Source organism: Rhamphochromis longiceps, linkage group LG20 (assembly GCF_057381845.1).
Source record: "Rhamphochromis longiceps isolate RC_006_pf linkage group LG20, R_longiceps_female_GT1.1, whole genome shotgun sequence".
NCBI lineage: Eukaryota > Metazoa > Chordata > Actinopteri > Cichliformes > Cichlidae > Rhamphochromis > Rhamphochromis longiceps.
The window spans coordinates 23140503-23160282 of NC_140576.1; the positions used below are offsets into that span (position 1 = coordinate 23140503).

The 19780-nt window shown below is 37.4% G+C and overlaps 1 protein-coding gene across 7 annotated transcripts in view; it reads left to right on the forward strand.

The window, feature by feature from the left end:
* The first annotated feature begins 4761 nt into the window (after positions 1 to 4761).
* LOC146645337 (microphthalmia-associated transcription factor-like) overlaps positions 4762 to 19780 on the forward strand; it is a 29079-nt gene continuing 14060 nt past the window's right edge. For 2 of the 7 annotated variants that reach the window (XM_085392720.1, XM_085392723.1), the window contains exons 1-2: positions 5671 to 5925; positions 17121 to 17358. In XM_085392720.1, coding sequence (XP_085248846.1) covers positions 5822 to 5925; positions 17121 to 17358 — 342 coding nt within the window. In that variant the 5' untranslated portion in view covers positions 5671 to 5821. Of the gene's footprint in view, positions 4820 to 5670; positions 5926 to 12635; positions 12853 to 17117; positions 17359 to 19780 lie in introns of those variants that run through there. The other 5 variants (XM_085392719.1, XM_085392722.1, XM_085392726.1 and 2 more) reach the window with 4 other exon arrangements.

The following is a 19780-nucleotide window of genomic DNA, read 5'->3' on the forward strand; positions in this document are numbered from 1 at the left end:
AATTTTTATCTTCAAAATTTCTACATTCTTCACAAGCGGAAGTATATTGTTCACTCAGTGGTAAGTTCAGATAGGTCCTATTTTATCAAATTGTCGAATTCTCATTAGTTATTGTCAACACCTTCTTGAAATCGATCAAAAAAATACACAGTGCGACTAGCAAGTCTTTACTGATACAACTACATCAATAATATGATCAATAAAATGAACAAAATCAAAACCAATACCAAAAGAAATTGTAACAAACCATTCACCAGTAACCGTTTTAAGATTGATTTATTCTTTTTAAATAGATTTACTATAAATATGTTTTACTGAATATATGACTGGCTATATATGTTTCCCTTTACTTGCCATATTCAGGGTCACTTCTTGATAAAGATCAGTTTGATATTTGATATTTATTTTATATATAAGTGCTTTGACATCAAACATACTTACAACTGTTCCATACACCACAAGTTGATCTTGGTCTTAAAAATATTCACAGAAGCACATTTTGTGTAATTTAAGTGTACAACGCTTCACACATCTTGGACCTGTGTAACATAGAAGACACAGGACTGGTGTGTGTTTCACATGTGCTATTCATTTCTGTTCCGGAGTGACGATGCCCCTAAAATATTCATTACTGCCTTTACTCTGGCTCATCTGGTAATTCTTCAAAGGAAACAGGCACCAAAGTCACATATGGCATTCAGTTTTCTCAAAGGGGAAGTTAGATAGAAACTCTTTGACATAAACTAACAAATTCTTGTTTGGTTTGGGTTTGTTTTTGTTTTATTTTGTTTTGTTTTTTTCATTGACCCTAGACCCCTAGCAAAAAACAAAAACACTAGTGTCACTGCAGTCTGCTGTAAATGCCATTGCCTGCCAGCACGGCGAGGTATCCCCACCCCCATGCTCTTGGATTTCTGACATCAGACATGAATAAGTATCTCATTAAGATCCCCCAAAACCATCTGCCCAATGAGTCTCCTCCTTACAGGAAAAATGCTCTCATAAACAAAAGAGTAGGATTCCCTCATTACCCTCGTTACCCTCATTAGAAATTATTCTATCATCTGGCAAGCTGTGGTTTTAATTTATTCCAGGAGTCGGGATTCTTATTAAGAAACCTTCTGTATTTTTGTTGGTAGCAACAAGCATGTCTCCTCCTTTTATAATCGGATTTTGCAATTCAGTCAATAAACCTCAAAAATACTCATTAAAACTGCTCACAGGAAGTATTCTCCAAGTTATCAATCTTCATCATTTTCATTGAACAATGAAAACACAATATTTACTTAAGGGGTGTGCATCAAATTTTATGCACATCTAACTGTGTTTAACTGCCATTCAGTTTTTCATAAAGTCCTGGAGAAATGCAGCATCACTGATAAACTATGACTTTCTTGAAGCTCATTAAACCAAAACAGTTATTTTTGTACTCTCAAATGCTGTTTTGATGCATGTGCTGGATAGTGTTTTGTTTTGCTGATGTTTGAGACTGCTGACAATCACATTATGTGTAACAGGCTGAAATACTGGATGGTTGCATGGGGGTGTCCTGATGCATGCTCAATCATGCAGGAAAGGAAATTCCACAAAGTTGATTCTGTTCATCTGGACGTTACATTTTCAGTGGGAGAAACGTTTCGACACTTGGACGCGGACTGAAAATATTCTTTCTGAGAGTGTATAGAGGTCTGCTTTGCTGAGACTGTCTTCAAATCTGTCAAGTTAATCTTTCTCTGTAGCTGCTTCCAAGCTATAAGGTTCTGTTTTGGGGTCTTTACTGTTTCTGTTATAACTGTGCTTTCTTCAGCATATGTCTACCACTGTTAAGGACATTGTTTATCTATGCTATGCAGATGACATTCGGTTATATATCTCTGTTATGCATGAGTTTTCTAAGTTACAGACCTTGCATGGGTGCTTAGACTACTAAGCAACTTGAGAAGTTGAATGGCTGACAGCTTTCCCTGAAAAATGAAGCCCTTGTTTGTGTCCCTGACCGATTTGTGCCTAAGGTAGTGAAAGCTCTCCTCGCCCCTTTTGGTAAATCTTCTATCAGGAATCTTGGGGTAACTTTTTAACTGTGGATGCTCATGTTAAGTCTCTGGTTTGCTCTTGCCGTTATCACTTAAGAAGTATTGCCAAGTTGAGTTTCAGCGTGTCACCCCCTTATTTGGAAAATGTTACTTATGCCTTTATTTCGTCACACCCGGATTATTGTAATTCACTGCTCACTTGTCTTAACAAAGTTTCCTTTGAATGTTTGCAGGTTATTCAGAATGCCGCTGCGAGGCATCTGACTAAGTCTTCTAAGTACTCACATGCCACACCATTGATAATTCAGTTTCACTGGCTTCCTGTCTGCTCTAGGATTCTGCTTGTGACTTTTAGAGAGCTGCATGGACAAGCACTGGCATACGTCAGTGAATCTTTACAGCCATAGATTCCCACCAGGTCCTTGAGGTCATGTGATCAGGGCTTGGTAGCTGGGCTTCATATAAGTTCAAGAACTAAAGGAGATAGAGCTGTTGCAGCAGTCCCCCACAGACTCTGGAACTCTCTCCCACTGAACTGTGGACTCTTTTAAAAAGCAGCTAAAATGTTTCTTTTGTTTTTATGTTCAATCATTTATGTTGTGAAGCACTTTGTTATATTTATATTGAAAGGTGACATATACACAAGCTTTTACTTACTTTTTTTTTTTAAACTGTCATTCTGAAACACAAATAAACATTCTTATAATAAATAATAATACTTAGTTTATCAAGTGATCCGACATTCATTATGGTAATAAATTTGCTAAAATGAGTCCTTGTCTCTTGAATTGGTGTGTTTTTCAACAGACAAGCTGATCAGCAGCTGATAGTCATCCTTACTAAAGCAACCGGACACCTTTGGCTCATATTCCGGGATGTTGTTTGGCAAATGGTTGCAAGTCACTGATGACTGGCTGACAGACTTCAAGTTAAAAGCCGTGACTGAAAACAAAGGTAAACCAGAGTGTTTTTTCATACCTGAGACGTTATCGATGACCACCACTGTAGTTCTTGTTATTTTATATGGCAGAAATGTTTGCACTGGCTGCCAATGCCTTTCAAATCTGCACATCCTTGAGTAAATAATAGTGTGTTAGTCTTTGAATAGTTATCCCTGTGTTCACTTATCTCAGGGCACATAGCCAGGATGATGCAAGATATGTGGGTTGTTTTAAAGAAGTTTGTCGTTGTTTGTTTAGCTAATTAACTGATACCAAAGTATTCTTATTTTCTCCCAGTACCAGGGTTTGAAGATGTTATTGGCATTACAAAACAATGTGTATATTCAGATATTCAAATATTAAACAAATATTATTAACAAATCAGTCCTGAACTCAAATTTAAGTGAAGTAGAAATTTTTTAGCTGAAGATTAAGAGTTCAGCTAAACGTATAAATTGTGAAGGTTTTCAATTTATAATAACTTTATTTCAACAATTGACCAGATATTTGTCCATGCAAACTCGGTTTTTGCTATAGGTAGAAAATGGGAAGCCATAAAACACTATATTTTTCTGCAAAATGAAAAAAAAATAATTAAACGTGCAACTGCCACAAAAGTTTATGAGGTGTGTAAGTATTTATTTACAAACCATTTCTGCCAAAAAGAGATATAGCACTGACACTTGGATAACTTGGAAAACATGAACACAAACATTGGTTTTCTACCTAAGGGCACTGAATCAAGTTTATTTACTAATGTGCTGACACTGACAATCCTTGCAGGGTGCGTGTTGTCTTTCACCCATCATACTGTGGTCCCCTTGTGTAATACAATGGCTGGAAGGGTGGATGGGTGGATGGATGGTGAGCAGGCTTTTGCACTGCCATTAGAACTAAGAATTTTGGACTCTTCTCACAGTGATTTTTCTTCTTCTCATATTCAGGTCCTTAAATTTATATGTTCTTGCTTCACTGGGCTTATTGAAGAATATTCATTTATGTGTTATAATTTGCAAAATCAGCATATTCTTATAGGTATTTAAGAAACGATGTTTCAAAGATAGAAAGATCACTGTGCTTGGAATCATTTTCAAAATAAATTGACTTCATAATATTTTTTGAGAGAACATTATATTTTGGACTGTGGAACAAAATTTGTACTTGCTAGTCTTTATTGTGTCATTAAGTACTATTATTTAAAATATATCTTAAAAAGATATATCTGGAAGTAATTACAAAAGCTGTAGTAGTCTACAAATGTTACAGGTCTAATGCAGTTGGAGGGCCTGGGTAATCAGTACCACATCCAAAGTAATTTATCTGTATATTGTAGATCGGATTCTCTACAGCTCCTGTGTCATGTCATTTGGCTGGCTGTATGTGAGTGTTTTTTTTTCTGCTATGTGTCTCAGAAATAGTATTGCAGAAATACAGAAGAAGAAAAAAACATTCTGATCCCATTTCTCATTCTGTTCAGCTATCATCGTTTTATTTAAGGCTTTATTTTTAGCCTCCGGGTATGTGCTTTCCAGCAGAATCATATTTGCATTCTATTTGCATTGATAAAATACAGACTTTAAACCAGTTCAACAGGATGAGGGTGAATGCAAATATTGAACTACCTCTAAATTTCCATTTTATAATAGAGGGTGCCCCCCCACACCCCCGCGGGCTCACGAAACTGTTTTCTAGCTCTATACTGCCCCCAAGTGGCAGACAAGACTTTAACTGAGGAGACCAAACTTGGTGTGCTGAGAACAGCGCGTGGGGGAGAGTGGGAGACGAGCGGTCAGTCAGTCTGCACAGGGAAACGGGGAAAAACAGAGACATGAGGCTCGTCTTGAGGTTGGTCTAAAGTCGGGTGCAATATCTGCATGACCCAATAAGAGACTTAAAACACTAAATATCAAGGCTGTGAATGACCTGCAATGTAAGAAGTGCCGTTATTTATGTTTTTTATTTAGATTTTCTGAACAGTTTCTGTGCGATTGCTTCCAGATTTACTCATTTAACTGACTGCTACATCCAGTGTTTTTTGTTTTTTGGGTTGTTGTTTTTTTATTTTTAGAAACTCACATCGCTAGTCTGATTCTTACTTACTTCAAGGTCACTCTGGGTATATGTGCTTTAAAGGCTTAAAAACAACTCACTATATATTTTATTTTTATTTGCAAACAATGTAGTTATGCTTTCGCAAACTTGCTTGAACAGCATGCCCAGGTCACAAAGGCTGGATTTTTATTTTTCATTTATTTATTTATTTTATTTTTTATTTTTTTGCGGGCGGTGGGCATGGTATAAAATAATTCATTTTTATCGTGATAGCAAATTAACGCCCTCCATTATTTTTAACCAATATTAAATGTATCTGCATTCAGGCAAAATGTGCAGACCATTTCTTTAAATGCAAAATCTAAGACCGCAAAGACGCACGGCCACTGGAGCAGACGCTACTAATTCAAAATAAGTCTTTACAGCCAATTATTACGAAATCCACATTGCGGGATAAATATTGCTTATGGAAATGAAACTGACATTTCAGTTTCACTGGTCGAGCAAAAAAAAAAAAGGGGGGGGGGGGGTAAAAATCCCGTCGGATACTGCAGCCAATCAGAATTGTGCTGACGTTTACATCCCCGGAGCATCTTGGTAGTTGTAGTTTCTGGATCATTTTCAGCCCGTTAGCTGCAGTTTAGCCGCTGCCGCGAAGGACTACAGAGCTCCGGATCCTGGGCAGAAGCGGCTTGCGTTGACGGTTGGTACTGTGCGGACTACTGGGGCACGAATATCACCCGTCTGCTTTTTTTAAAGAGGGTTTAGCGTCTCCAAAAGTTGACATCTGCAAGTATGCAGTCGGAATCGGGAATAGTTCCCGACTTCGAGGTCGGAGAGGATTTTCAAGAGGAGCCTAAAACGTATTACGAATTGAAGAGTCAGCCCTTGAAAAACAGGTCAGTTCTTTTGCCGTGGACAGTTATTTCTCACGCTGGAGCGTTTTGGGGGTTAAGGTAATAATTAGGCTGCAGACTTTTTAAAGTGTTGTCCAAAGTCTATGAATGTGCGGGCTTCCTCATTGATGTTACTGAAGCTGGTCCCGGGTTTCAGCCCTCGTTCCTTATGGTCATCCTGCTTGCATGAAGTTATGCAACACATGGGTGTTGTCTTGTCAACATCAACTTCAAATATTAGCTCACAGAGGAGCAGACAGGTCAGAGTTTAGCAAGGTGATGCTCTGCCTGTCTTGTGTTGATGGCTGATATTCAGGTGCTCCTAAAGCAGAATGGTGACTTATTGTTATTTATGAGATTTTTCTTTAAATCTCCCGAGAACTACCTATTTTTTAAGTATAACTGCATAACAACAAGTGTGTAAAAAGTGCCATAAGTCTACTATGGCACTACACCTTGTGCATTAACAGCTTTGAAGTGTCAAAAGTGTGTAAGAAAGTATTAACTGTTAGATAAGCTGTGGTAACATAAATAAATAAATAAATCAAACCTGATGTTTCTTTTAGTGGAGGAGTGTTGCCTTCTTTATAAGTTCACAGTTAATATTAAATGCTCTAAAGTTGTTTCACCAATAAAATAAATCAGCAACCAAAGAGGGAGACAAAATTTAGTTTTCAGCAAGTTGTTGGCCTATTAAAAAGTTGTATAACTTAAGTGCATGTAGTACTGGACAAAGTGCTCCAAGTCCTGACAACAGTTTATTCTTGTAAGGACACAGAACAGAAACAAAAAACAGCTTGCAGCACTGACGTTTACTAATTTAGTTTCAGCTTTGACACACTGAGGCCTCAGAAACATTTAGCTGAGTCAGATCTATGTGTTGTTTCACCTTTCACCCTTTTTCTGGAAGTAATGCACAGCAAGGTTGATGTCTTATACATGTGTCTTATACACGTGTTTAATGCAATGAAATGACAGATTTCCTGTCTACTGTGTAGCATATCAAAACAATACTGAGAAACTTTAGAAAATGCCCTTTTTGCTGTCTTACAATTTTCACTCTTACTAAGAGTGAAAACTGATCCCAGAGCTGGGAAATATGAAGCAAAATCTATGAGATGACTGGAAGGTGGACTTATTTTTTTGTTTTAATATTTTAGGGGACCATGTTTTTGTTCTTATTCTAAACACCTCACTGACAGTGAACTGTAGTATTCTCAATACTCAGTTGGTGTGATTGATTCAATTTAAATTAAGTAAGAAAACATGTAACAACCACAGATCCCTTGGCAGGTGTTACTATTAAATAAATAATAAACTTTTTTCTATGCAATTTATGATTGCATATCAACCTTTATGGATGATTTCAAATCACAATGAAATACTGTTGGGGTGTAATATAAGTCGTAAGTTATAACATTTCATGCCCCTCTGTGATGAGGATGGTGATGACGATTATGCATCTATTACCAGGATGGTGTCAGAGGTTTTGTATTTTGTGTCTGCTCCTCTCTGTTACGTAGTTTAGAGGTGGTGATACATGGCCTCATTGTCAGGGCGAGACATCCAGAGGACAGTACGCCACTGTGTTCGGACAGAACTCTTGCTGCAGACGTTCGCTAGACTCCAGTTATTTTTTTTTTCCTTCCTCTCGTTCTTGATATTTTCTTGCAGATTTGCGGTTTCTCTCGTTTTCTCTAAATTCAATCAAAACACCAGTTAGAAGAACTGTTTGAGGAAGAACTGTCATCTTGGACAGTCTTAGCCTTTAACCTAGTTCTGCATTTTTTAAACTAATGTCTTCAATTTTTTCATTAGTGAAATGTCATTACACTGTTATACACCCTTGGCCTGAATCTGAGGCTGTGTTGTTTTCGTCGCTGGTGTAGCAGCAGCAGCAGCCATTCCAAGTATACGCAAAGTATCAGCACGGTTTCTGAATCTTTGCTGTTTGTTTTTCTTTATGTCATTTTTCTCCTGAATGTGTGAAGTCGTCTGAACCGTGGCTTTGATTGAAGGTATCCCACTTCCCCTTTCTATCACATGAAGATGACCCAGCATAATAAATAATCACGATGACTGTGCCATAAGACAGTTTTGTGCAAAATGGTTATAATTAGTTTGATTGATTACCGAGTTGTCTGATGTCTCCTAATAGCTGCTTAAGAAGTTTCTAAATTTGAAGTTTTGTGTGCGACAAAATGTCATCTTAGCTTTCATAGATCTATTTGTTTTTTGGCTGTCTGCGTATCAGTTTGACAGAGCACACAGACTGCTGCTGACGTCGTGCCAACCTTTTTGTGCCTAATATAGATGTGAGACAGGCGGCAAAACTAGTCTTCTATGCAGTGTAAATAAGCTATATAAATTTAGCAGGGAATGTGTTATATCAGAAACTGTGAGTCTAGGGATCTTTTTTTTTTTTTTTGCACCCTCAGTCAATACAGAGGCTGAAAGTTTTGCTTTCTAATGAACAGACTAGATTTTGAGCATAGCTTATATTAAATCCATATGGATGAATAAATATGCAAATGTCTTACACAGAAACATCCCCGGCCAGTAAAGATTAGCAGACACTAGGCAGAAGAAACCAAACAAACAAATGTGTTGCTTTAGTATCAGCCTCACAATGAAATTTTCTTGTTGCTCAATTAACATGTTTCCGTAACAATTTATGCCAGAATGATCACTTTTAACATTTAATGCCATACGTACATCTTTCAGCCACAACATTAAAACCCCTGCTTGTTATAAGCCACAAAAACAGCTGTGGCCCATTGGAGCAAAGACATTGGGGGTATTCTGTGGTATTCTGAACCTTTTTATTGGCAGACCCTTTGGTCATGTGGGTTGTGGGACTGGGTTTTTGCGGATGGAGCTTTGAACTTTTTGTCATTTGGGATCTTGGCGTGGAAGTATGTATCAAAGTTACACCTGCATGAATGCTGGATCCCAAGGTTTTCTGGCAAAACTGCAATTGCTAGCAAGATTGTCAGTGTTAATCATTTCATTAACTGTTGTTAGCGCATCTCTGTCTGTTTAAATATAAAGACTTCCTCAAAATCTTTCTTCAAATCATACAAAGCTGAAAATAAAGAATTGAATGAATGTGAAAACTTTACAATGGGACTTGGTTTATGTTGCTCAGTAAATATCTGTTTTAATAGCTCGCAATGGGTCTTTGTGGGTCGGGTCTACACTTTGGGTTCTCTGTCTTGGATCTTGGCCTGGGGGGTAAAACATGAATGGAACTCAAAGTCTCCTGAAAAAACTTTCTTTTACACAGCTGAAAATAAAGAAGCGTCAGATTTAAGTCAGCAAAAATTGAATCATAAATTACACCCCCCCCCCCAAAAAAAAAAAAAAAAAAAGACTGCGGCCAAAACTTTTAACGCTGCAAAACTCTGTTTACTTTTTTACTTTTGTTTTTGGTAAAGAAGAAATTATAATGAACCTTGGGGCACTTTGCATAGTAATGATAGCTGAGAGAAGAAAATAACCTCAGGCTTACTGTTAATGCACACTCCTTACAGGCATGTTTGGAAAGATGATGGGCCTTGAATGTGGATCGAGTTCTTTGGAAGAGACATTTTACTTTACCTAAAAATGACAAGGATGCAGAGAAATACAGAAGAAATATTGTAGTTTTCACAACTTATTAGTGTCTAACAAGCAAATGAAGATCTTGGTCATTTGTAGTAATATTTTGGTAAGAAAATAAACCTTTCAAATTAAAATAAGGAAGAGGGAAAGAGAATTTAGTAAAATGATGGAGACATCCACAAATCAATTTAAGTTCTTCTGCAATAGAACTGAAGTACAGAATAGGCATTTAAGGTCAAAGCAATGAGCCAGTGGTCGTGAGCTGAGTCAGAGTTTGAGGGTTATGAAACTATGTGTCCAGAGCAGCTTGTTCCCACGAGGTGTCCTAGACAGAGATGCCAAAAAGGTTCATCCATGATCTAAGAAAGACCGAGGGGCTTAAGTGACACAGACAGGTGTTGAGGCTGGAGTAAAATACAGTCAGAACAACTTGTCCTGTAATCATGGTTATCTTTCTGCATTCTCACCTCTTATGTGGCTTTTCAAGCACATCTGCTTAAGATTTCCTCATAAAGAATAAAATAAAAATAAAGAAAAATCATAAACTCTACATCTTTTATTTACTGATTGATTTGGGTTTGCAGTTTTAATATTCCTGACGTGTGATCTTTGTCTGCCTCTGTTGGTGCCCAGAAGGAACTGCAATAACAGAGGAGGCCTTTGAGTGTCGCTTTTATTGACACAAGTCATTATTCTTAACAGTTAAAAGAAATGTAGCCTTCAGGCATGATCACGTCTGAAGCCTGCAACTAGATGATTCATTATTGATTAGTGCAGAATTAATTCGTTGTTTACTCAATAAAATACAAGAAGAACCAGAACCAGTGAATCTTTGGCACGTTCGCTTGAAAAAAGACGGAAATGACTCATTAACTATTTAAGCAGTAAGTTGTTATTACAAGGATATATAGAGGTTATAACAAGTAATTACTTGCATGCATTAGCTGTTGAAAAAAAAACACACTTCACTGTTAAACAGCTAAAACAAATACCTTTACACGGTGACTTAATTATTAAATTTTAACTTGTGGTTAAGACGCACATAATTGCGTCTGTTTATTTTTTTTCAGAGTCATATTTTACAGCAACGAATCGTTACCATGGTTCATTTACGAAGAAAGAATGTGTTGATTGTCTGTCATCACCTTCAAGGAAAGCCGAGAATAAATCAGTCTCACAATGAAAAGCTGTTATGTTGTGCTTGCACATCATTGTTATATCAATGAACTTGAAAATCTTCTGCACTCATTCAACCTGCTGTAGGGAAACGTATCAAAGGCTCCTCCTTACTGTCCTTGGAAGCTCTACTTACTCATTGTTAAAGCACACAGGAAAGAGAGGGAGCTGCAGCTAGAGCAGGCCATCCTGCCGAACACAAGTGAGGGGAATTACTAAGAGCACAGAGCCTAATTACAGAAATAAGACCCAGCAAGTTCTAGTTATTCCATCCAGTCCTGGCTTCCTGGAAGCACATTGCAAAGTACCTGATTTTCTTTTTAGTTGCTTTTATGACTGACCCTGTTTTGTTGTGCTTTTGTACTTGAGAGTGAAATAATTATGTATAAATTTTATTTTAACAGTTCTTTATGGAATAGCCATTGTTTTGTAGACCATTGGGTTGTTTGATTTTTTTAAAACGGCTATTATAGCAGCAGTCAGTGACAGTTGCTGCTTTACTACAGGTCAGGATATCTGTGAGTCACAACATTAAAACCATGTACCTAATAATGCGTAGGGCCCCACCATATCTCCAAAAAGGCATTGCTATATATAACTTTATAGGCTATACAACAAAATGCTGTTTTGTCTGTGTTTGATGATGCTAAGGCATTTCCTGTGCTTATGCAGTGTTTATGCACAGTAAATACAAAGTTTCTACCCAGATGTTTACCGAGATATTTGCAGGGTTGAACTATTTACCTAATTTAAATCATTTGTACAGTTGTTTTTCTGTTTGGTGTTTAGACAAATAAACAAAAAACAAAAAAAATCACTTCTATTGCATTCCCTGTGTACAAACCCCACATAATTGACGGTCTAGACATGCATACAGATGCTTTCTATTTTCTATGATTTGCCTGCTTGTGACTGACTTCATACTATCATGCCAGCTGCACCAAGCTGCGCATGTTTGATCAGCACAGGAGTCCAAGTAGATCAATACACTGTCATGTAGGGTCATAATCACTCATTTGTATTCCAGCAGAGAGGTTGTGTAGTCTGCTAGAAGGGCAGCAACTCCTGCAGTTTGGTAGAGAGAAAGAAATAGGAGACAGGATTGTTACTAGTACTCAGTTTGCCTGTGTTTTGATTAGATTGCCTATTTTCACTGCTCTTATCCTGTGCTCACTGTATAGTTATATGCAGTGTGGTCTGCGTAAGTCACTGTCTGCTTCCTGAAAAACACACTGAACGGCCACCAGCGGGAGAAAAGTTGAGCTTTAATGAGTTTAATGTGGTTCTTTAGAATACACCTAATCTGGGGAGTGATGTTTAAACTAATGAAAATAAGCACATAGTGTGTCTTTTTTTTTCTTTCATGTCAGTTCATTTCTATTGTGTAGTGTGCCAGCCTCTTGCAGCAGCAGAACATATGTTGCATTCTAGTACTATTTCTTTTTTTTGCAGTTGTCATTTGAAAGTGAGTATTTGTATCAGCCATGAAAGCTGTAAAAAAGTCATGCTAATATGTACACATAAATAGTTCAAATTAAGGTTAATGTCTCAGCAGATGAATGTGAAGTCAGCTTGGTAGTGTCAAACTTATTATTATGCACTGTGAAGGTCAAACATGAGAGGAAACAATAAGCAGCATATTTTACAAATAAAGGGAGACTTTAAGGTTTAAATAAACCATTTGAAATCCTTTCAGTTTCTCTAAAATGCAGTGTCACTTGGCAAAAGCAAACACGTTTTTGAGTTATGATACTTTTGAGATACAAGATTTTCACAGGACAGCGACCCCTACTTGGTTGTAGCCCATCTACCCAACACGTGTCGGCACATGTCTCTAAGCGTAACACTATCTGCGTGGTTTTAAAGCGGCATATTGATGGACAGTGTGTTTCCAGTGGACGCCTGCACGCTCCTCTCTTCTGCTTTGCTGTTGCTCTGCACGGGGCTGGTCCTATGCCTGGGACTCTGCGTGGCGATTGGAGCTTCCAGGCCGGGCCCTGGAGCCTCCCCTCTCTGACACACTTTCAGCGCTGCACCACCAGCATGACTTTCACTGCTCTCCAAGGGCGGGTGGTGCACCTTCAGGGAAAAACAAACAAATATGGAGGCTGTAGGAGTGCAAGTGTACAGACCCTGTTCATTTGATTGTCTGTGAGTATGGCGCCTCAGCATCTGTGGTATTGCTGCAGTGCATTTGGGCTTTATTTTGGAATCTATATGTTTGTTCAACACTATGTACACATGAAGGGCACCATGCACTGGGCTATATGTGGGAAGTAGTCTTGGAAGATTTCTCCTTGTATTTTTATGTGCTGAATAGTTTTTGTATGTCAGGATATACATTTATCAGTCTATTATAGTTAATTGCAGCTGGTCACTGGTCACTTATAGCGAGGGAGCGAGTACCTGAAAAGCTTAGAAATCTCATACTTAAGACATAAAGTTAATAACAGAAGAGGTATCATGTTTTGGCATGCTAGTTATTTGTTTTTTTTGATGAGACTGTAATGGTAGAGTTATTATTCAGTCACACAGAAGTCATTAGGTCTGCAGAATGATCGCCTGTCAATTACCAGCAGTTTTACAGCTGCAGTGCATCTTTATTGGAGAGTATTTTCCTTTAACAGCTCAGTGTTTTGACTCTTCTCAGACTTTGTCGCTCCACAATGTTACTTGATTTCTGTCTTGATGCAGTATTGCAGCTGAATTTTCCTGGTTGTTTGTTGTCTTTAGTGTGTCACTGAATTCTGCTTCAAAGTCTCAGCTCTGACAGTTTGACTAATGGTGAAGTATGATGAAGGCACAGTAGTGAGCAGAATCAGAGGAATCATGAGTTGAGTGGGTGGGACTCTTCAAGACTGTACAACCATTGTTTTTTCCGTTTTTTTCCCTTGAGATACACACGAACATAAGAGGAGGTGTGCGCACACACGAATGAAATTTTAAAAGGACAAAAGAGCTTTTTATGTCTTTCATGGGTTTGTTTGGCAAAGAGCCAACAAACAGTCAAAAGAAAGAAACAGAGAGAAAGAGACAGAGACATTCAGCCTTGCCTTTCTGAGAGGTTTCTGGTCATTCGTATACACAAACACAAGTCAATCAAATTATTAAGAGCGTATTAAAAAAACGCCATGAGGTCATATGTTGTACAGTTTTGTAATAGGGCAGCTAAAGATGCTAAAGAAATAAATGTGTTTTTTCAGGGTTCTGAAAAGAGAAATTTTGCAATTTTCTTAAAGTTTATAAGAAAAAATTTCACATTTATGAAAAAATAGCAAATTTACACAAACAAAACAGGTGCATTTACAAAAAAACAAAAAGAACATAAAAATTTACGAGAAAAAAACTCTCCAAAGTCATACTTTTATTTTATTTTAACACTACCCCTAGATCATGTCATATCAAATTTTTAGCCTAAAATGCTACCTCCTACAATGCTTTGAATTACATAGTGTTGCGCACTTGTATCAGAATTTTAATTCGGTTACAATTATTTCTTCCAACAATTATGAATAAAGAATAACATGGTAATGCACTTTTGTCCTGCTGTAAAACTCTAAACTCCACCATAAATGTGCAACAAGTTTAATTCAGCTCAAGCCTGGACAGCAAGCTTTTCAGAATCAGTGTGGTTTTCACATCATCTTTACAAATTATTTCTTAATCAATTGCAAAGCGGTTATAAGTTATAAAATTATAAGAGACTTGTCGATTGTAATTTTCTTGAGCAATTCTGACTTTTTACTTCTGCCAATGTCAATTTTTTACTATTTTTATATGCTTTCTAAGAACCATAACTTATAGCATATACAAGCAAAAACAGGATACAGGATCTTCTCTCCCATAAGCAACATCAAAATAAAGGAATATTATACTGATAGTCTGAGGACCATATACACTAGTACAAAAGGATGCACAAAGAGAAATCTTGTAGCATTGTAAGGCCTGTGAGCAGAATAGAGGCTTACTTGGTTTAGCTTCACTTATTTGACAGGTTTCTAAAAGCATTAGTACCTTCACCGAGTCACTCATCACTTACTTTATTTTTAGTTGTTTTGTTTTTTTTAATTCAGTAAAGCTAAGTTAGCTTTCAAAATAGGTTTGCATGTTTAAATTTTTCTTAGTTAAAAATAATTCCTTTTAGTTTACTTTTTATTAGTTTCAGTATTCATTTTACTGCATTATTTTAATAAGTGGGCTATTTGCCAGGGGCAAGACTTAGGAAGTTTGTAATGGCTATTACTATGCAAACATTTGACTTAAGAGTTATGTACACATTGTATTCTCAATAAGCACGCACCAATGCCTCCTCAGGCTGGTTGTGTTGACAAATGTGAGCAAATTTACAAAGACTAAAACAAAAAACATTTCCTGTAACTGATCATGTAATTTTAGTTTTCTTTCCAACTTTTCACTTTTATGTAGGTTCATAAAGTTCTTTTCACACCAGTTTTTGCTTTGAGTTTAGTTGAAGTTAACTATAACCTTGACATTTATGCACAACACAAATTCAAACAATGCCATACAAACTGTGGACCCACCCAAAAACTTTGCTCAGTAGCACTCCTGGTGGTCAGAAATTGAGCAAGCCACTCTGTGCATCTAGAAGCACGTAGTAAAAAGCAAGCACTTAAGTAAGTGGTAGTTTAAACTGTATGCTACTGTGTTGCCCTTTTTATATTCTTTCCACACATTACAGCTTCTTTGTTAAATTCATTGTGTTTTTAAAACCTCCATGAATGTAGCTGTCAGATACGTGAAAATCCAAATTAAGCAGAAAGTTCCTCAAGTTTTTAGGAGTACTGATTTCTAGTAGGTGATAAAGGTACTGTACTATCCAGTACATTTATGTACTTAAACTATTCAGTGTATATTATGTTTTTTTATTTAAGCGTTCATTTAAAAAAAAAACCTGTTCATTTTAACAAAAGCTGATTTCTCCAACCAAAAGCATTCAACATGTAACAAACGTGACTAATTATTATTATTATCATTATTATTATTATTAATCAGCTCTAGTTTATCCAAAGAATGTAACAATAAATCCATCTGTAGTTCCAAATCAATTCAAATGTCACATTTGAACTGTAAAACCAAAAGAAAGGGAACAGAAACGAATTTGTTCTTGCAACAAACCGTTGATCATTTAATCACTGAAGTAGATTAAAGGAAAAAAAGAAGAATCAAAGCCTCTGGCTCTGGCAGAGGAAATCAAGAGTTTTAGATCTAGTGACTTTTGTCATGAAATTTGTGGGATGAAAGGAAACACAATCGCCCAAAGTCACACAGCAGAAGGAATTATTCTTTTGAACACTAAACCTGATTCCATATATTGGGTGAAGCACAAAGGAACAAAGGAAGAAACGTAGCTGTTGAATTTAGACACCCAAACCACTGAAGTGCTTCCAGAGAAAAGCCAGAGTTCAGCCTGTGTTTTGCTTTTATAATATATTTTATTATATATATTTGTTATACAGTATTGTTTTGTCTAATATCTGGTGCAGGGTTCAGTGGGTGTGGTTGTAGACAATGAGATTATATCCACTGCTGAGGGGAGATTTATGGTATGTTGAGGGCTCAACACCCACTGAATACGCTGCAAGCTGAGGCTGTTTGACTCCGCTGGCTAATTAGTGCGATTACTGCACAGCTGGATTGGCCAGACATTTTACTGAGTTTTATCAAAAGGATCACTCACTCGATGGAGGCTTTGTCCCGACAACTTCTGCTTCAGCAGAGACTCTCTATTTTAGGACTTCAGGACTCTGTCTGGGGAGTAGCCATCTAAATTTAAAAGAGTGGGAAAACTGAAACAACCTTTACAGACAAAATGTTCCTCTTTTTGTTTTGTCTACAAATGCAAAATGCCTGTGCCTTCCAAAGTCATTAAAATCACAACATTGTTTTCCTTTTTGAAAGGACATCTTAATTGATAATAGATCTTGATAGTAAGTGATTTCATGGAGGTTCAAGTATTTGTTTTCTAAGAGCAAATAAGCAGGGCTGCTTAATTATTTATCTTTGTAAAATAAAAAATAGCAACAAAAAGTGCTCATTGCAAATTCCCATAGCTTTGCTTGTTCTGTTTGACAAGCTTTTGACGATGGCTGATCATCAAAGGTTAAAATAACAGGTTATCAACATAGATCAACCAGTCATTTAATATTAATTTTTGCAGAACAAAAGCTAATAGTTCCCTTTTGACTTCTTCCCCTGAAGTCATCCTCTCTGCCAGTTTTCTTCATGCTAACATTGGCTTTTTATTACATCCATCGTCCCTCAATTTTCTTCTTTTTTTCTGGTTTTCTTGACCCCTTTCTAACCTTTCTAGCACTCTTTCTTTTCACCTCATCTTTCTAATCGACCCTCTGCCTTCTCTCTTATCTTATCCAATCATCCCTTTCTCCCCTCCGCAGCAGTCCGTCAGACCAACACAGTTCATCCAAGCCCCCGCTGAGCTCCTCGGCCATGACATCGCGCATCCTGCTGCGGCAACAGCTGATGCGGGAACAGCTTCAGGAGCAGGAGCGGCGGGAGCAGCAGCGACAACAGGCCTCCCAGTACACACAAACTACACAGGCCCAAACGCCTGCCATCAATGTCAGTGTCCCGGTCAGTTTACCACCTGCTGCACAGGTCCCAATGGAGGTGCTAAAGGTAAGAAAGCATGGTTCAAGTTTCTGATGGTAGGGAGCAACAAAGAATGGGGTGGTGTGTATTATTAGAAGGCTGTTACGGTATCTGTGTAAAGTTTCCACTTGTGGAATTAAACTTTGTATGTGTCATTGGTGCAGCCTGAATGGTCCAGATGTATTTATAGATTTTAGTGACTCGTGCATGAATAGTCGGGCAATCATGGTTTACTATGACTGTGTGTAAAAAAAAAAAAAAAAAAACAGGAGTGAGTGAAGTGTGTTAAAATGCGTATATGGGGATTATCTTTCCTGAGAGAATTCCTCTTTAATGCATGCTGTGCTTCCAGCCATTTGGATTTAGCCATCTTTAATCCTATTTGCTCAGCTACATTCACATCTTTTCATAGCTTTGATTCCTTGGCAGTCTGAGGGACAGGAGACTGTTAAGATTTTCTGTACGAGTAGAGACCGTAGTGTTCGAGAGCACATTTTAACAACGCATTTCGGTAAGTCTTTCTGTTTGTCCACAGCATGTGCTTTCAGAGGTTGCAATCTTGATGAAACATCTTTAGAAATTCATTCGACTTGTCGTGTTCTGAGGATTTTGGTATAATTGCTGGGTTTTTTTGTAGTGTTTTTGTTCCGGCATTTTACCTTGAATTCAGTGGCTTTCCCTATAAAAAAAACACTGTGTGGTAGTGATTTGGAAAGTGTTTTTGTGCAAATTATGAGAATTTTGTCTTCCTTACATATCAACTTAGTGCGTTTTTTTCAACTTTTCTGTTTGTGATTTCTGAAAAAAATATCAATATCGAGGTGTTAAGATATTGTGTAGTTAGTGTAATTACTCACGAGGACACTTGCCTTTTTGTGCATTTTTAGATTTTGCATTTCTTTAACATGGATTGTCAATAAGCAGCTGGTTTTGTCTCTGACTTCCTCTTTTAGAAAATTGTGCAATAACAGGAACAAGTCTTCCACGTGAAAAATATATGTGACACATAAGAGGATCTCGTACAAATACTTATGTTTAATAATGCCTGTAGTTAAAGGTCTAAAAATCTGTCTATGTCAGACATTTGTGCTTGTTAGGTAAAAGTTTAATCAGTTAATCGGTACTATGTCAACAGTTTAGTTGTGGTTTTATCTTGCGATTTCAACTGTTAACCCATACTGTTAGCTGACAGTTGTATGAAGCTATTCACGCTGTTTATCCATTATGTTTGGCAAACAATTTCAGCTGTGTGTATGCTAAAAGCTTTTAGTCATAATTTTACCTAGACATTTACTACATTTTAATTGCACTGTTTAATCTCAGAGTAGTAACGATGCCGATAAACTGTGATTTACTGAATAATCTTTGTTGAGTTAAATCCACCCACAACACTCTCTGAGATTTCATGGTTGCTTGCCCAGCCACATTTTCATCACCCTTGGATGTGTGTGGCATGGGCCAACAGTAAAGGACAAAAACAGTATAGCCATTGAAAACATTACCCTTCTCACGCTGTATAAACATTACTTATTCTCTATAATCTGCAGCTCTTTGAAAGACTTAGGACGCCCCCTCCCCGAACCCTAACCTTGTGTACAATACATCAAGTTAGAGTCATTTTTCTGCTTTGGCGAGAGCTTACAGAAATTCTTCATTGACTGAAGTCCTCAAATGAAAAGGCCATTCCAGCTTGGTGCTGTTGAGCTGGGTTAACCTGCTCTCCTGTCTGTTGGTAGATTAGCAGAGTCCACATAAAGCTCAGGGGTACCAGGCAGAGCTGCTGGACCTCAAAAAGTGCAAACATTAAGCTCAGATGAGTTTATGTAAAGACTGATTGGACCCTTAATTAACCAAGTGACCTCTGACCTTTTTAGGAATAAGAAGGGGATCAGTTTGGGGATCAAGAAAAAGGCGAGCACAGCCTTACCACACACCGAACGCTAATTCAGTGAAGAATGCTTGTAATTAGCCCCCAGCCCTTTCATTCCATGGAATATTTTAGAGAAAAAAAACACTGCTTTGAAATTTACGAAGGATAGGTTTCTGAAAGGGTTAAAAAAATGATTTCTGATTTTTTTTTTTCCTTTTTCAAAGGATTTATGGCGCCACAAAAAGAACAAAGTACCCTGTACAATTTTTGTGGATTATATGACGGCTCGTGACCGATATACAAAAGAAAATACACAGAAGTACCACACAGATGTTTCAGTTTGGTTTGGATTTCAGAACTGATTCAGCACACAATGACATGTAAAAAAAACCTTCAGTGTTCATTTCATGAAATTACAGGATAGCTTTAATAACATTTCTCTCCGCAGTAACCAACACTGATTAATCACTTTAATCACGTTAGTTATTAGTACCTTTTTGCTCAATATGATTGTAGATGATGAGCAAATTCACGTGATCATAATCTCTGTTTTTGTTTGGTTGGAGTTTTTTTGTTTTG